The sequence below is a fragment of the Neofelis nebulosa genome, chromosome 3 (assembly GCF_028018385.1).
Source record: "Neofelis nebulosa isolate mNeoNeb1 chromosome 3, mNeoNeb1.pri, whole genome shotgun sequence".
NCBI lineage: Eukaryota > Metazoa > Chordata > Mammalia > Carnivora > Felidae > Neofelis > Neofelis nebulosa.
In genome coordinates this window covers 53,216,681-53,230,364 of record NC_080784.1, presented here as the reverse complement: position 1 = coordinate 53,230,364, position 13,684 = coordinate 53,216,681, and the positions used below count along the sequence as shown (strand labels likewise).

General features: G+C 46.0%; 1 protein-coding gene across 1 annotated transcript in view; it reads left to right on the top strand.

Moving 5' to 3' along the window:
• XKR6 (XK related 6) overlaps window positions 1–11,098 on the top strand; it is a 322,282-nt gene extending 311,184 nt beyond the window's left edge. The window contains exon 3 of the mRNA XM_058720836.1: window positions 8,302–11,098. Within this exon, the coding sequence (XP_058576819.1) occupies window positions 8,302–9,266 (965 nt within the window). The 3' untranslated portion in view covers window positions 9,267–11,098. The remainder of the gene's footprint in view (window positions 1–8,301) is intronic.
• The last annotated feature ends 2,586 nt before the right edge of the window (window positions 11,099–13,684 follow it).

Sequence of the window (13,684 nt, the reverse complement as noted above, 5' to 3'; positions counted from 1 at the left end):
TGGAAAAGTTCCTTAGCCTGTGAGCCTTAGTCTCCCCCATCTTCAAATCAGTCCCCTGCTTTAGATATATATGTAGGAAAGAATAGTTGAGTTAATTCTGTCACATGCTTAGCACAGAGTCTGGGCCAAGGTAGCTGTTCAGTAAAGGGAAGAGATCGTCATTATTGAAATCTTTATTAGAGATTAGCAGATACCGATCAGCCTGGATACAAAGGCAATAAAGAGGTATTTCCTATAAACCATGGTAAAACGATTTTCTACAATAGAGATCACATCTGTAGTGGCCAAATTTGATTTCTGTCCTCCTTGTCCCATCCCTCTGATGTTAAAGAGCTTTTTCTTCAGCCAAGGTATAGTATGGTCTTTGTATAGATGTATAGATGTACATCTTTGTATAGATGTCGGTTTTCCTGACACCTTCCAGTCTTTCCTTCCTATGTTTGTATCAGGCTACTTTGATTGCCCTTGGGTTTTTCCACATTAACTCAGCCACAAACATCTGTCAGTCCTGAGGGTTACATCCACAGATGGTGGATGCCATCTTCTATTTTGACCCTTCTTAAGGAACAGTCTGGAAATATCAAGGGTGTCTTAAGGCCACCCCATGTGGTAACCTCATGTAGGAATCACACCCTCTCCAAACACAGAAATGTGATGAAAATGAGGGTGTCAATGCTTGCGAGTGACGGAAATGGGAAGAAAATGGTCAGATCTTCAATTATTTACCATGAATGTATTTTTAGTGAAACTTTAAAAAGGAGATTGGTTCCTTGGTTGCTTTCACATCAAGTCTACTAAGTATAATTCTGACTGATCGTCAGTAGCACATCTGGTTTGCCTAGAAGTGCGGTGTTGGAATAAAGAGGACAGCCTTATGGGGCTCATCTAATATGCAGTGAGGCCCACTGAATTCTTCAAGAAGGATAATAGGTCCTGCCAAGTGATATGCTGGTAAATGCTTAACAACCAGCTCTTAGCAGAATTGGGGGAACCCTGGTCTGTAGCAGTTGCCAGTTTCTGTGGTGTAAATATTCCCACCATGCCTATTTCAAGCCTCCAACATGACATCAGCCAGCCTGCAAAATCCCTGCAAATTTAACAATTGGATGCCATGAGCCAGGATGCGCTGGCTTGAACATGCTGATCATGCCTGAGGAGTGAGATAATCCCAGGAATCATTGTTAGCACTCTTGCTTCCCACCTGTGTAACTTTGGCTAGGTTATTCAACGTCTTTGAGCCTGGCTCACAGGAGGCATCTGTGAGGCTTATTTCCTTCCTCTAGTGGTTGCCGGCATAGGAAAGTAACTTTGTACCCATGCTTCCTTGCTGTGCCTCCTGGGTGGAGGTGAGGATAGGAGACAGGCAGGAATGTTTAGACAACCTTGCACACAGCTGCTCCATCTTTTTCCTGGGAGCATTTCCAAGAAGAAACGAAGCTTTTTAAAAATGTAGGAAGATAGAGGGAGGTTGGATGGGTGGAAAGTGAAGTATTGCCCATCTAAAAGGAACTTGGTGTGGAGAAAATACACAGGGGGAATTGAGGAGCAGATGGTTGACTTTCCCCAAACATTAACTTCAGGGAAGAGGGGAAGGTTGAAAGAGGTTAATATTGACCTTGATGTGCAGGTAGACAAATAGCCAGTTGAGCATGTTTCTTGGTTTGGGGAACCTCTAGGGGTACAATACCATGCAAATTAGGTGAGTATGTAATGTCAGAACATGGCTGCAGCCACATTGAAGTCTCTTAACTTCAAACTCAGTTTCCTCACCTGTAAAATGGGAGTAATAGCCCAGCAAAGAAAGGATACCATAACTAGGGGAATAGCTAATGGCCCAGCGTGAAGGACAGAGGGGCTCCAAATGCCAAATGTCACACAGAGGCAGGAGAAGAGATTAGTCGTCTGGGTAGAGGAATTGGTTGGTGACTTCCAAGAGAGCTCTCCATTGAGATTGGAGGTCAGGAGTCAAGGGAGCAAGGAGAGTACCCTCAAGAAGTTTGGAGAAGAGACAAAGAGAGGTGGGATCTCATTGGCAGAAAATGCAGGGTCCTGAGAGCTAGTGTTTGTAAGATAAGAGGAACTTGACTGTGGTTATATGCTGATGGGAAGGAGCCAGGAGAGAGGGAGCTGGGAGCGGCAGGGCCGACTCTTCCTACCCCTGCTCTATCCTGTGCTTAGCGCCCTTTCCATCCCTCTTCTGAGTGTTTCTCCACCATGTGATTTAGTGGTGGAACGGAGCACTGTGGCAGAAAGGTTGGAGACGGCAGGTGCTGAAGACCTGGGTGTGCACGTCCTACCTGGCAAAACCAAATCCTGCTGTTGCCCCCTCCGTTCTTGCTTAGAAAGTCTTGTGGCCATCTCTAGATACCCCTGGGGGTTCTCAAAGTACTCCTCAAACCCACATGCTATGTTCTCCCTGTGAGATACTGTAGTGTTCTGGTTTCTCCTTCCAGTTTCCTTTCTGCTGATGTATTGGGGCTCCCACTTGCTGGCCCCTTGGTGCAGCCCTGCCCTGATCATGGCCCTGCTTCAGTTTGTCATATCTCAGCTTCTCTACCTCACCCTGGTGGCTGGGCCCTCCCACTGCCCTGATCCCTTCCACTGCATTGCATCTTTCCTCCTGATTCAGCCACTTCATCTGCTGCTTGCCCTCTGATTTTAGAATCCCATCCTTCCCCAAACATCATATCACTATGCTTTTCACACGATGGGATATCCATACTCACAGCTTTTGTTTTGTTCCCCAACTGGCAACCGTTCAACTGACAGTGACCCTTGGATATTGCATTGATGCCACCAAATTGGGCCTTCCCTGATGACTAGGGCTAGTCAACTGCAGATTGGTTGCAACTGGTAAGGGGTGTCCCATTGCAGATTGCAGCCTTTCATTCTCTGTTCTGTTGGTCATAAGGTGTGGCCATTCCATTTCTGGAAATCTTAAACCCTGGATCCAGTGATCAGAACCTGAAGGCCCCTCTCCCAAGCTTTTCTCAGAGGGAGTGGCTTCCTAGGAGGCGCCAGCTTAGTGACTTCCTAGCTGATAGAGCTGGACTCCAGGCAGCTCAGTGGGCCAACCGCAAGCCCCGCCTCCTGGTCTGCACCACTAAAAGTGAGCTAGCTGTGAAGGTCACTGCCCAGAACTTGTCACAGCCAAACGTGAGGTGTTTAACAATTTCCAGTCTGATCTTTGGAATGTAGAAACGGATCGGGCCATAGTGGAAGCAAATCATAAAGCTCCCCAGCCTGTCTGAGAATTTCACCGGGGGCCACAAAGGCCCCTTCCAAGGCTGATTCCTGTGGGCTTGGGTCCTGGCCAAGATAATGCATTGACTTTTGGATTGACCTCACGTGAGACAGAAATCTTCTAGTGAGCCACAGCAGTGAGGGAAAATCTTGCACCTCTTCCCTCTGCAATGGAATACACTGTAGGCCTTTGAAGATTAATCACTTGACAGAGGGAAAGCCATCTCACCAGAACCACCTCTTTACTTGTGGTTTGAATGTTACTCTCCTGAGGAAGGTAGACTAGAATGCAAATTTGGTTTTTAGCTCCAAAATCAAGGACCTCTCTCAGATACCCACGGCTACTAACTTCTTGTCCACTCAGCAAAAGATTCAAATTCTTTGTACCCAGAGAACCTAGACTTTCTATCCTGTCACCTCACCCAGCCCCCTTCTGAGGCCATGTCTGGAGGGCCCGTTAGTACAGTGGTTACCTTCAGGGCCACTGGAGTCAGACTCTGAGTTTGAATCCTGACTCTACTTCTTGATAGATGTATGTATTTTGAAAAATGTCTTGGGGCACCTGGGTGGCTCAGTTGGTTGAGCACCAACTTCAGCTCAGGTCATGATCTCATGGTTTGTGAGTTTGAGCTCTGAGTCAGGGTCTGTGTTGGCAGCTCAGAGCCTGGAGCCTGCTTAGGATCCTGTGCCTCCTTCTCTCTCTGCCCCTCCTCCACTCACACTCTGTCTCTCTCTTCCTCTCTCTCTCTCTCAAAAATAAAATAAACATTAAAAAAACCTTAAGTTTCTTCATCTAAAAAATGTAATTAGAGCACTGTATTAGTTTTCTAGGGCTGCTGTAATAAAATACCACAGGCTGGGTGGCTAAAACAACAGACCTTTATTTCTTCCCTGTTCTAGAGGCTGGAAGTCTAAGACCAAAGTGGAGACAGTCTTGGTTTCTCTGGAGGCCTCCTTTCTTGGCTTGCAGATGGCCACCTTCTCCCTGTGTCCTCACATGGCCTTTCCTATGTGTGAGCACATCCCCTGGTGTTTCTGTGTGCCCAAATCCCCTTTTCTTATAAGAACACAAGTCGGATTGGATTAGGGCCACCTCTCATGATATCATTTAACTTAATCACCTCTTTAAAGGCCCTGTCTCCAAATGCACTCATGTTCTGAGGTGCTGGGGATTAGGGGTTTGACATGTGAATTTTTTTGTGGGAAGGATGACACAGTTCAGCCTATAAGAAGTACCTACATCACAAGGTTCTTCCAAATAAGATAATGCATATACATGCTCAGTGAATCATGCTGTGTTCTCTGGGACAGTCAGGTACACTGTTAAGGAACACATCTGTCTGGCACTCTCTCCCTCCCCCACCCCGGTTGAGCCCCCAGAATGAACTGGCTTCCCTGAAGCACCTTCTGCTGACAGTCCTTCATGGAAGAGATGCCGTTAGAGTCCTGTGGGTTTGTGAGGCCACAGGCTTTGTCCAGTGAAATGATGCAAAGGTGGCAAGTCATGAGACATTTAATCCCTTGACCAAGCGTAACAAATGTGCCAATGTCACAGATGGGGTCCAGACAAGTTTCTTGGAGGTGAGTTGATAACAAGTGTATCTAATGGCTTCTACCATTGGTTCCTGAGCCCTCAGAGGACAAGTGTTTCTCTGTGTTGAGCATCTAGTGAGAAACTCAAGTCCCAAATGGCTTCCTAAAATGGGCCTGTTTTTTCTGGGCTCCACTCAGGATGTACTCAGCCTACTAACTCTGGACCCAAAAAATGTGTCTGGAGCTTTGCACAGAACAGGGAGTTCTTTGGTGAATGTGGTGAATTATAAGGTAGCCACACCCAGACATTCCTTCTTTCAAAGGATCATCTTTGTCAATGCTGCTGGCAGAGAGAGCAGGGCAGGCTTGTCATGGAATGATGACCCCATTCATGTTTCTTCCTGTCCCTGCTTGCCATGCTCAGGATCTGAAGAGAAGAGAGGTCCCAGACAAATGCACTCTTTTTGGTCTTGGGCAGGACCTCTGCCCTGGGCACCCTGCACATGAGCCAAATGTCAGAAGTTCCCACCTTCCCTTTTCCCTTTAACTCAGAGCATTTGCACAATGCCAAGGATGTGGCCTGGAATTCAAGGCCCTGAAGGACAAACAACTTGGTGTTAGAACAGACACCTGCTATTAGAGAAGGTTGATGGCCTTTATGACCTCAGTAAAGGCACTACCTGGTGAGGGTCGAGCTGACAAAGGGATAGGATGCAGGAAAACATGGAGTGTTGGGACCAATATGAAAAGGCAGGCAGAGAGCTGTGCTGTGGGCCTAACATTACTGTCAGTAGTTGGGTAATCTTGGGCAAGGCACCCGCATGCCTGTACTTCTGCATCCTGTCGAATGAGTGGGTTGAAGTGGATAGTCCATGAATCTCCCTGTGGATATTCTGTTTGGTGATATACAATATACCAAATTGGGACAGATAAGGCAGAGAGTTAAGACTGGGGTTGGGCATCAGCTGACAAGCAGCCCCAGAGCCAAGTGCTCAGATGTGTCTCCCATGTGACTGTGTCCCAAGTCCTCCTTATAATTAGCATTAATGTCTTATGATGTTTGGGGAGCATTCATGTTGTATTCTAGAGAGCAACTCCAGTAGCATTGACCAAGATCCAAGGCAGTGTCTGGGTCAGCTCAGAGGGAAGCAGTTTCTGTAACAATTCATGATGGGTGGAGCAGGAACAGAACCCAGACCTCAAAGCCACAGGGACAGATCAGGAAATGGCAGAGGTAACCCAGAAGATAGAATAATGGGGAACAATTGTATTTGGCTTTGCTATGTGAGATTGATGGACATTTGAATTCCTGTTTATTCATATTTGGCATGGACGGGCTAATGTCACAACACACAGAATATCGAGATCAGCATGGTGAAGGCTGAGGGGCTGTCCTACTTCTGAACCCCACGTCTGTTCAAAAGCACACCCAGAGTAAGACTGAATGAGACCACGCTCCGGCAAAAGATAAGCTGCTTTTTCTTATTTCTCCAGCTTGGCACTCATGTTTTTCTTTTGAACTGGGGGAGTAATACATTCTGATTTATTAGAAGGAACAAAAAAAAAAAATCAAGGCTTCTTCCCATTCAGTTTCTGTAGAACTCCCATCTGATTATTAAAGGTCAGCTGTACCACCAAGATTATTAACAGCAAGAAATGAGTTTACCAGGAGAGGGTTTGATGTCACAAAGATGTTTAAAAGGAACTTTCTGATGATGCTCCAGTATTGATAATAAGCCTGGCACAGACTGCTGAGATGATTGCGTATTCCCTGCCCTCCAGAAACCTACAGCCTAAATCATGTGACTCCCAAAGCACCCATTCTCCTCCCTGCCTAGTGCACCAGACAACATAAACACAGGAGTCTCTAAAACGTTAGCATGACCACTGTGACATGGCTGTGGAGCACACATGGTCTTAGCAGATGCCGGTGGGAATGCCCTATGCATACAAAGGGCAGAGCAAGACACACAGAGTATCATGCTCAGAACTTTCCAGAAAGGTGAGAGGAAACTGTTAGGTGTTTTCAAGATTGGCTTTCAAAATTGCTATGGTTTCTCCCCTGTTTGCTTTCAATCTTGGTTGCTATTATTATGAAAGCAACACATACTCCTTGCAACAGTTGACAGTCTGGGGGTTTTTCTAGGTTCACGCCAACATAATGGTTTTTGTTATCGCACTACATTGTTCTGCAAGCTGTGAACCTGAGCGTCTCTCAGGTTGGAAGGAAGCTCCGTGAGGTGGGTGAGGAAGGTGGATGCAGGGAGGGTGTAAAATGACTTTGACTCTTCACTGGGGCTTGGAGGGGAGTGGGGTGGTGAGCAGGGCCCAGGGAAAGACAATTCAAAGACTACAGGGCTGGGGCAGTTTAATGAGTCACTTGATGAGACAGTATTCAAGACCTCAACCAAATTTAATTGCATTTAGTTCTGAAATCTGAGGAGAAAGGAAAAATGGAGGCTCCAGATGGTCGGAGTGGAGAACACATGTGAGAGACTAGGGGTGATGGGGAGTCTCGCCTGAGAGGAGATCACATGGTAATACCTGACTAATAGCTGGTTGCTTGTGCGTGGGTCAGAGACTCCAGTAACTATTTGTTGTGTTCAGTTTGATTCAGTTACACATACCAAATAGGTAGCATTATTAATAAAATTGCTCCATAATGATTGAAGTATCACTGAAATGCAGGGGAATGATGAACAGCGGTGCTGAGTGGAAAAGGCATTTCCAAAGCATGAGCAACACTCCTAAGTTAGGACAGATACCAGAGAAGCATGGGCCTCCAAGTCAAGGCTTCGGAGAACTTGGAGCCATGCTGGGGTGGGGAAAGCAGCAAGGACTGAGTGAGAATGAGAGAGAAAGGAGTGAATGAGAAAGGCAGCCACCCAGACAGAAGATCCCAGGGCTCTTGGTCAAGGTGGCCTTAGGCAGCGGATGGAGAAGCTAAATGCAAAGCTTCAGTTAAGATGCATTGGGTGAGCTGATGAAAAGGTGGGAGAGATGCCAGTGTCTTCCCAGAGGAGAATAGTTGTGCAACTTGGGGCAATGAGCAAGCTGTCAGTCTTCACCATCAGTGATCCCTTCTATGGCTCCTCTAAGAGCACAGGCTGCTGGTGACAGGGACACCAACCCTGGCCACATGTCAGCGTGCAACAAGGATCCCCCACAAGCTCGTGATCCCTTCAGACAGAACACGTGCCACCCGACCCACAGCAGATGCAAGGAACTGCCACGGTGGCTCCAGTTCTTGGCTTCCCGGGCAAGGCACATCAGCCTCAGCCTTCACTCTTGAGTTGTGAGTCCCCAGAAATTCTGGACTGGGGCCTTAAAACTAAAAGTTGATCTCAAAAGTTGTCAGTTTAGGGAACATCTATAGCCTCTGTGGCCCGTTCCTGATTATGTGTTTCTTTCTCCCTCCTCCTTTAGACTTCGGTGTGTGTGGGCATCTCCTTGGCCAACAGCCCCACTGTGCCCCATGTGGGATGTCCAAGGTTTTGACTGTGTGGGTTTGTGTCTTTCTGGCAGGTGTCTCCTCTGTGACTTCCCTGATGTCCCTGGCTTGGGTGCTAGCCTCCTATCACAAGCTGCTGCGGGACTCCAGGGACGACAAGAAGAGTATGAGCTACAGAGGGGCCCTCATCCACCTCTTCTGGCGCCTCTTCACCATCTCATCCAGAGTTATCTCTTTTGCCCTCTTTGCTTCCATATTCCAGCTCTACTTCGGGATCTTCGTGGTGGTTCACTGGTGCGCCATGGCCTTCTGGATCATCCATGGCGGAACAGACTTCTGTATGTCCAAGTGGGAGGAGATCCTCTTCAACATGGTGGTAGGGATCGTGTACATTTTCTGCTGGTTTAACGTCAAGGAAGGGCGGACTCGATATCGAATGTTTGCATATTATACGATAGTGTTGACCGAGAATGCTGCCTTGACGTTCCTTTGGTATTTTTACAGAAACCCGGAGACCACTGACTCCTATGCGGTGCCAGCACTGTGTTGTGTCTTTATTAGCTTTGTGGCTGGGATCGCATTGATGCTCTTATATTATGGTGTGCTGCATCCCATGGGGCCGCGAGCTAAGATTTTTGCCAGCTCCTGTTGTGCCGAGCTGCTCTGGGGCATCCCTCTGCCCCCCGATGTTGAGCCCATGGCGCCTCAGACCCCTGGGTACCGGGGGACCCAGGTCACGCCTACCAGAGCCGTAACGGAACAACAGGAGGATCTCACGGCTGACACTTGCTTGCCCGTTTTCCAAGTGAGACCCATGGGGCCCTTGACCCCGTCGGGGCGTCCTTACCACCCAGAAGGGCCCCTCATTAAGATTGACATGCCAAGAAAGAGATACCCAGCTTGGGATGCTCATTTTGTAGACAGGAGGTTGAGAAGGACTATTAACATTCTGCAGTATGTCACCCCCACCGCAGTAGGCATTCGGTATCGAGACGGACCGCTCCTTTATGAGTTGCTACAGTATGAGTCTTCACTCTAAGAGCATCTTGACCCAAGTTGAGAAGGGAACTTAAGTTTGGGTTGTGGTAAACACCGCTTACAAGAAATATAACCCTCCCTTTCCCCAACACACAGAACCACCACCACCACCACCACCACCACCACCACCACCATCACCACCACCACCAATGCTACAAAAAACAAAAAAGAAAATAAGTCACAACCCCTTCAGATAAGCTTTCTTTCCAGTCGCTGTATGTATACAAAGATATTCTCTATGTTTTGTAAGTAAAAACAAAAAGAAAACTTTTCTTTTGTTTTTTACACATAAGAAACAGTATTGAAAAATCCCACACTATGGTTCATAGGGTGGAGAAGGAGGAGTTGTCTCCACTCCAAAAGAAAAACAAAGTTTTATACCTTACACCAAGTGTAGATCATTTACGGGATTGGTGCTGATTGAAAGAACAAAACAAAACAAAACAAAACAAACAAACACAAACAAACAAACAAACAAAAAAACCTTCAACTGCCTTATGCCCTTAGGTGCTGAGTTTCATTAAGTACTGTCACGTTTTCTCATGCAAAACTCTCTGGTGATTTTTGCACCAGGAGAGGGAAAATTAAACAATCAAATGAAACAAATCTAGAAACAAAACAAAAACCAACCAACAAAAAATCACAAAGCAATCATTCTTCCTATCTGATTATTTGTATTGAACAAAACAAATTTACCAAAAGCAAAGGCATAAAAACCCCTCCTTCTTTTTGGTTTCTCTCCCAGTCTCCTGTCCTTGCCCCTAATTAATCAGCGCCTTCTAGGAGCCAAAGTCTGGCTGTTTGAAACTCAAATGGCTGGAGAAGCTACTTGAAGGTTGACTATGTGCCATTTTAGCATTCACCCACTGAGAATCACATTTGTTTCCTGGTGTAAAGCAACACAGAACAAAACAAAAAGCCACCCCAATAATTCTGTAAGAACAGGAAATTCTAAAGCAAATTAAAGGAGATTTCCATTTCTGTAATCAAAGAACATCAGTAATAATAAAACTCAGCATAGTAGCAAAAAGAATGACATCAATTTAAAGGCACAATACTTAATCAGTGACCGGCAAAAAATGATTTGTTCTGTCATTTTAAGGCCGTGAAAGGTATACATTTATCACATGTGATATTGTGTAAGGCCTCTTCTGTTTCCATTTGGTGGGAAGCCTTAAATTGATCTGGAAAGAATTCTTCATTTTTCATTTGTGCTTTTTAAAAATATTAACAAAAGAGGAAAATTAGAATATAAAAAAAAAGTCAAATTGTAATAACTGACCCATTTCAAAGACTGTTTGGTGCTTCTGTCTTTCACCATTGTGGTTGGCTGAAAGTCATTCAGCTCACTTGGTGCATCTGGGTTGAGTGGGAAATTTTGTGTGTGTAGTGAGTGTGTGTGTGTGTGTGTGTGTGTGCATGTGCGTGTGTGTGCCCATAGCACACGTCTATGTGTGTGTATGTGTCTGCTGCAAAGTCTTGCCAGAAATGTAGAAAACTGATACAAGACAGACTCTGGGTATGGCTGAGGTGGAGTATAAGGGTGCTGGGGAGTGGGAGCAGGGACAAGGGAATGGTGCTTGAATATCAGCCCCTGTCTGGATGGCGAGACTCATACCAGCAGCAATACTCTGGGTCTTAGAGGCACGTCATTTGGGTGAAGATGTGATTCAATTATTTATTTTCATGTTGTACCAAGTTGAATTTCTGGAGGTGTTGCAAGTATGTTCAACCATTTTTAAATGTTATTTTTCAAAAAGTATTGCTCCTGTAAGGAATATTCTGTTCTAGGGCATCTTTTCAATCCCATTGTATCTCTACTTGGGCACAAAAAAAAAAAAAAAAAAAAAAAAAAAAAAAGGAAAAGAAAAAAATCACAAAAAGAAAAAAAATCTCCACAAAAACGATATATATATATATATATATATATATATATATATATATATAAAACTCTGTGTATGTGTGTGTATATACACATATATATATGTATATGTGTATATACACACACAATATTTTTCGGTAAATACTGTTTGTCTTTGTTGTGTGGAGCTGCAATTTTTTTTTTTTTAATTCCAGATATAACTGTTTAGGGTGCAAGACCTCACATTGAACTATTCTCAAAAGAAGTTCAAAACCTGAGGAATTTTTTTATGTTTGTGGGTTTTTTTTTAATTATTATTCAAAGAGGCTTCTCCTTTCCACCCCCTTTATTATTTATCTAAAGCTGTTTTAAAAAAAAAGAAAAAAGAAAAAAAAAAGAACAAGTTTTAAATTTTCTTTCAGTTGTAAACTGGATGCTCCTTTTTTTGTTCAGGTCCCTTTGATTTCCTTTATTATTACTAAACTTAGCAGCGCTGTCCTGTCCCTCTCCCTGACTCGGTTGTCTCCTCAGGTCCTTCCTGGCAGAAAGGAGGAAGGGAGGAGAGGTGCAGAGAGCCTGTGGCCCTCGTGCCCATCCGTCTAGGAAGCATGATGCACAGAGCACACCCAGGCCTTGGCAAAGACCAGCTATGCGGGACTGTCTCCGCCCATCCAAGGGACAGGCCCATGGGCCACTAGGTAGTTAATTGGGAATTCCAATCTGGTCAGCGGTGCTTTCCTTTTTATTCTGCTTCCCTGCCGAGGGTTTATCTGCTGCTTACTCTGCTGAGGCCGGAAGAGGTGAGGCCATTTGAGAGGGACCATCCCATCCTGGCTTGCTATAGTCCTAACTCTTGTCTGCCTCAGCTCTGGGGCCGTGTGTGCCTAGAGCCCTATAGACGTCCATCACTGGAGCAATCCTAGACATTGTCCCCCGTGCATCCCTTTGGGACCTCTGCCACTTTGGCTTGTTTGCCTGTCCTTTCTCTTTCTGTTTCGTTTTGATACAGTCACAGGCTTTAATTTGCCACCTGTATTCTACTACTCCACATTTAGCATGTGCGCACGTGAGTGTGTTTGCGTGTGTGTGTGTGTGTGTGTGTGTGTGTGTGTGTGTGTGTATTTATGTTTACATGCAAATGAGAAAATTACCAACATTTGTGGACCTGGAGCGCCAAAAGTTGGGGTGACAACTTCCAACTCAGGGAGGGCCCTCTGGGGTCTTAGCCACTGGGAGCAAATGAGAAGACCACGGGGCATTTCAGAAATCCTTTCTTTCCATCTCTATTGGACTGGGCTCCACAAGACTCAGGCAGGAGAGCACACTTATCCCGTGAAATGTTACTCCCCACCTCTCCATCATGCCGGTTACTTTCCTAATGATGAAAATGAAAATATGCATTATGAGCAGTAGCAGGGAAATCTGTCTTGGCATAGGGACAGAAGAAGGAAGAAAAGTCTGGAAAGAAGTAGAAAACATGGGAGAGGGGCAGGGACACATGAAGAGAATGAACAGAGGAGAGTTTTCATTTGCCTTCTCAGTACCATCAGCCAATAGCAGGTCCTTAAGTTTTCCAATCCCCTGGACACCCTCTGGCCACTAGTCCCAACCAGCAGGTCCCCTTGGGTCTTCTCCCCGCCTCCAGTTGCTTCTGGGGCTGCTGGTGGCTGGCGGAATGCACACATTCCCCTGCTCAGAGCCACCCCTGGGAGGTCTGTCTCCTTACCTGGAAGACATTGGTTCTGAAAACCCAGACCCTTCAGGCTGCTCTGTGGCAGAATCACTCAGTGAGCAGTGGTGGCCTCATCCCACACTGGGAACCTGCTTTTAGTCTGCCATTTGCCTGAGCGCCTGGCAAACCTCTTAAGGGCTATGCTGCCCCAGCTGCCCCCCAGCAGAGTGCTTGATGAAGACTAATTAACTCTCTATATTTAGTTCTGGTGGGAGATGAGCACACTGTACAAGCAGCTGTAGAATAAAATAGGAAGGTAATCTCCTTTCTTTACTTACTGCCACTCCCCCCATCAAATCTGCCCACAACCCCCCATAGAACTTTGGCTCTTCATTCTCAGAAATATATACTATCTCTAAAATCTGGCTGATTTTGTTAGCATCCTTTCTGCAAGTTCTGTTTATCCCTTGCTCAGGGAGTGTGCCTTTTCTCTGGGCCTCGGAATGAAAAGAAACCTCGTTCTCCTCAGATAATATTGAGGTGATGTCCCTGAGCTCATTGCCACAAACCTGTGACATCCCAAGTAGGAATGTCATGTCTCTTTAGACCATGAGGAGGGGAGCTAAGAGGGTTTAATTTATCAGATGAGCCCCCACTGGCCTCACTCACCCCCCAAAGTTTCTCCTATCTCAAACACACCTCTCCACTCTGTCTCCAAAAGGTTCACCTTGTTCTGAACAAGTTGGGCAGGGGTGCTATGGGGAACAGGCACCATCTCTCTTAATGGCACATGCTGCCAACATGTCCCTTTCCAGTCGAGGAGGACACTTCCTTATGGCCCCAGGGGCTTCCCCACTCCTGCCAGATCCCCCTCACTCTACCTCCC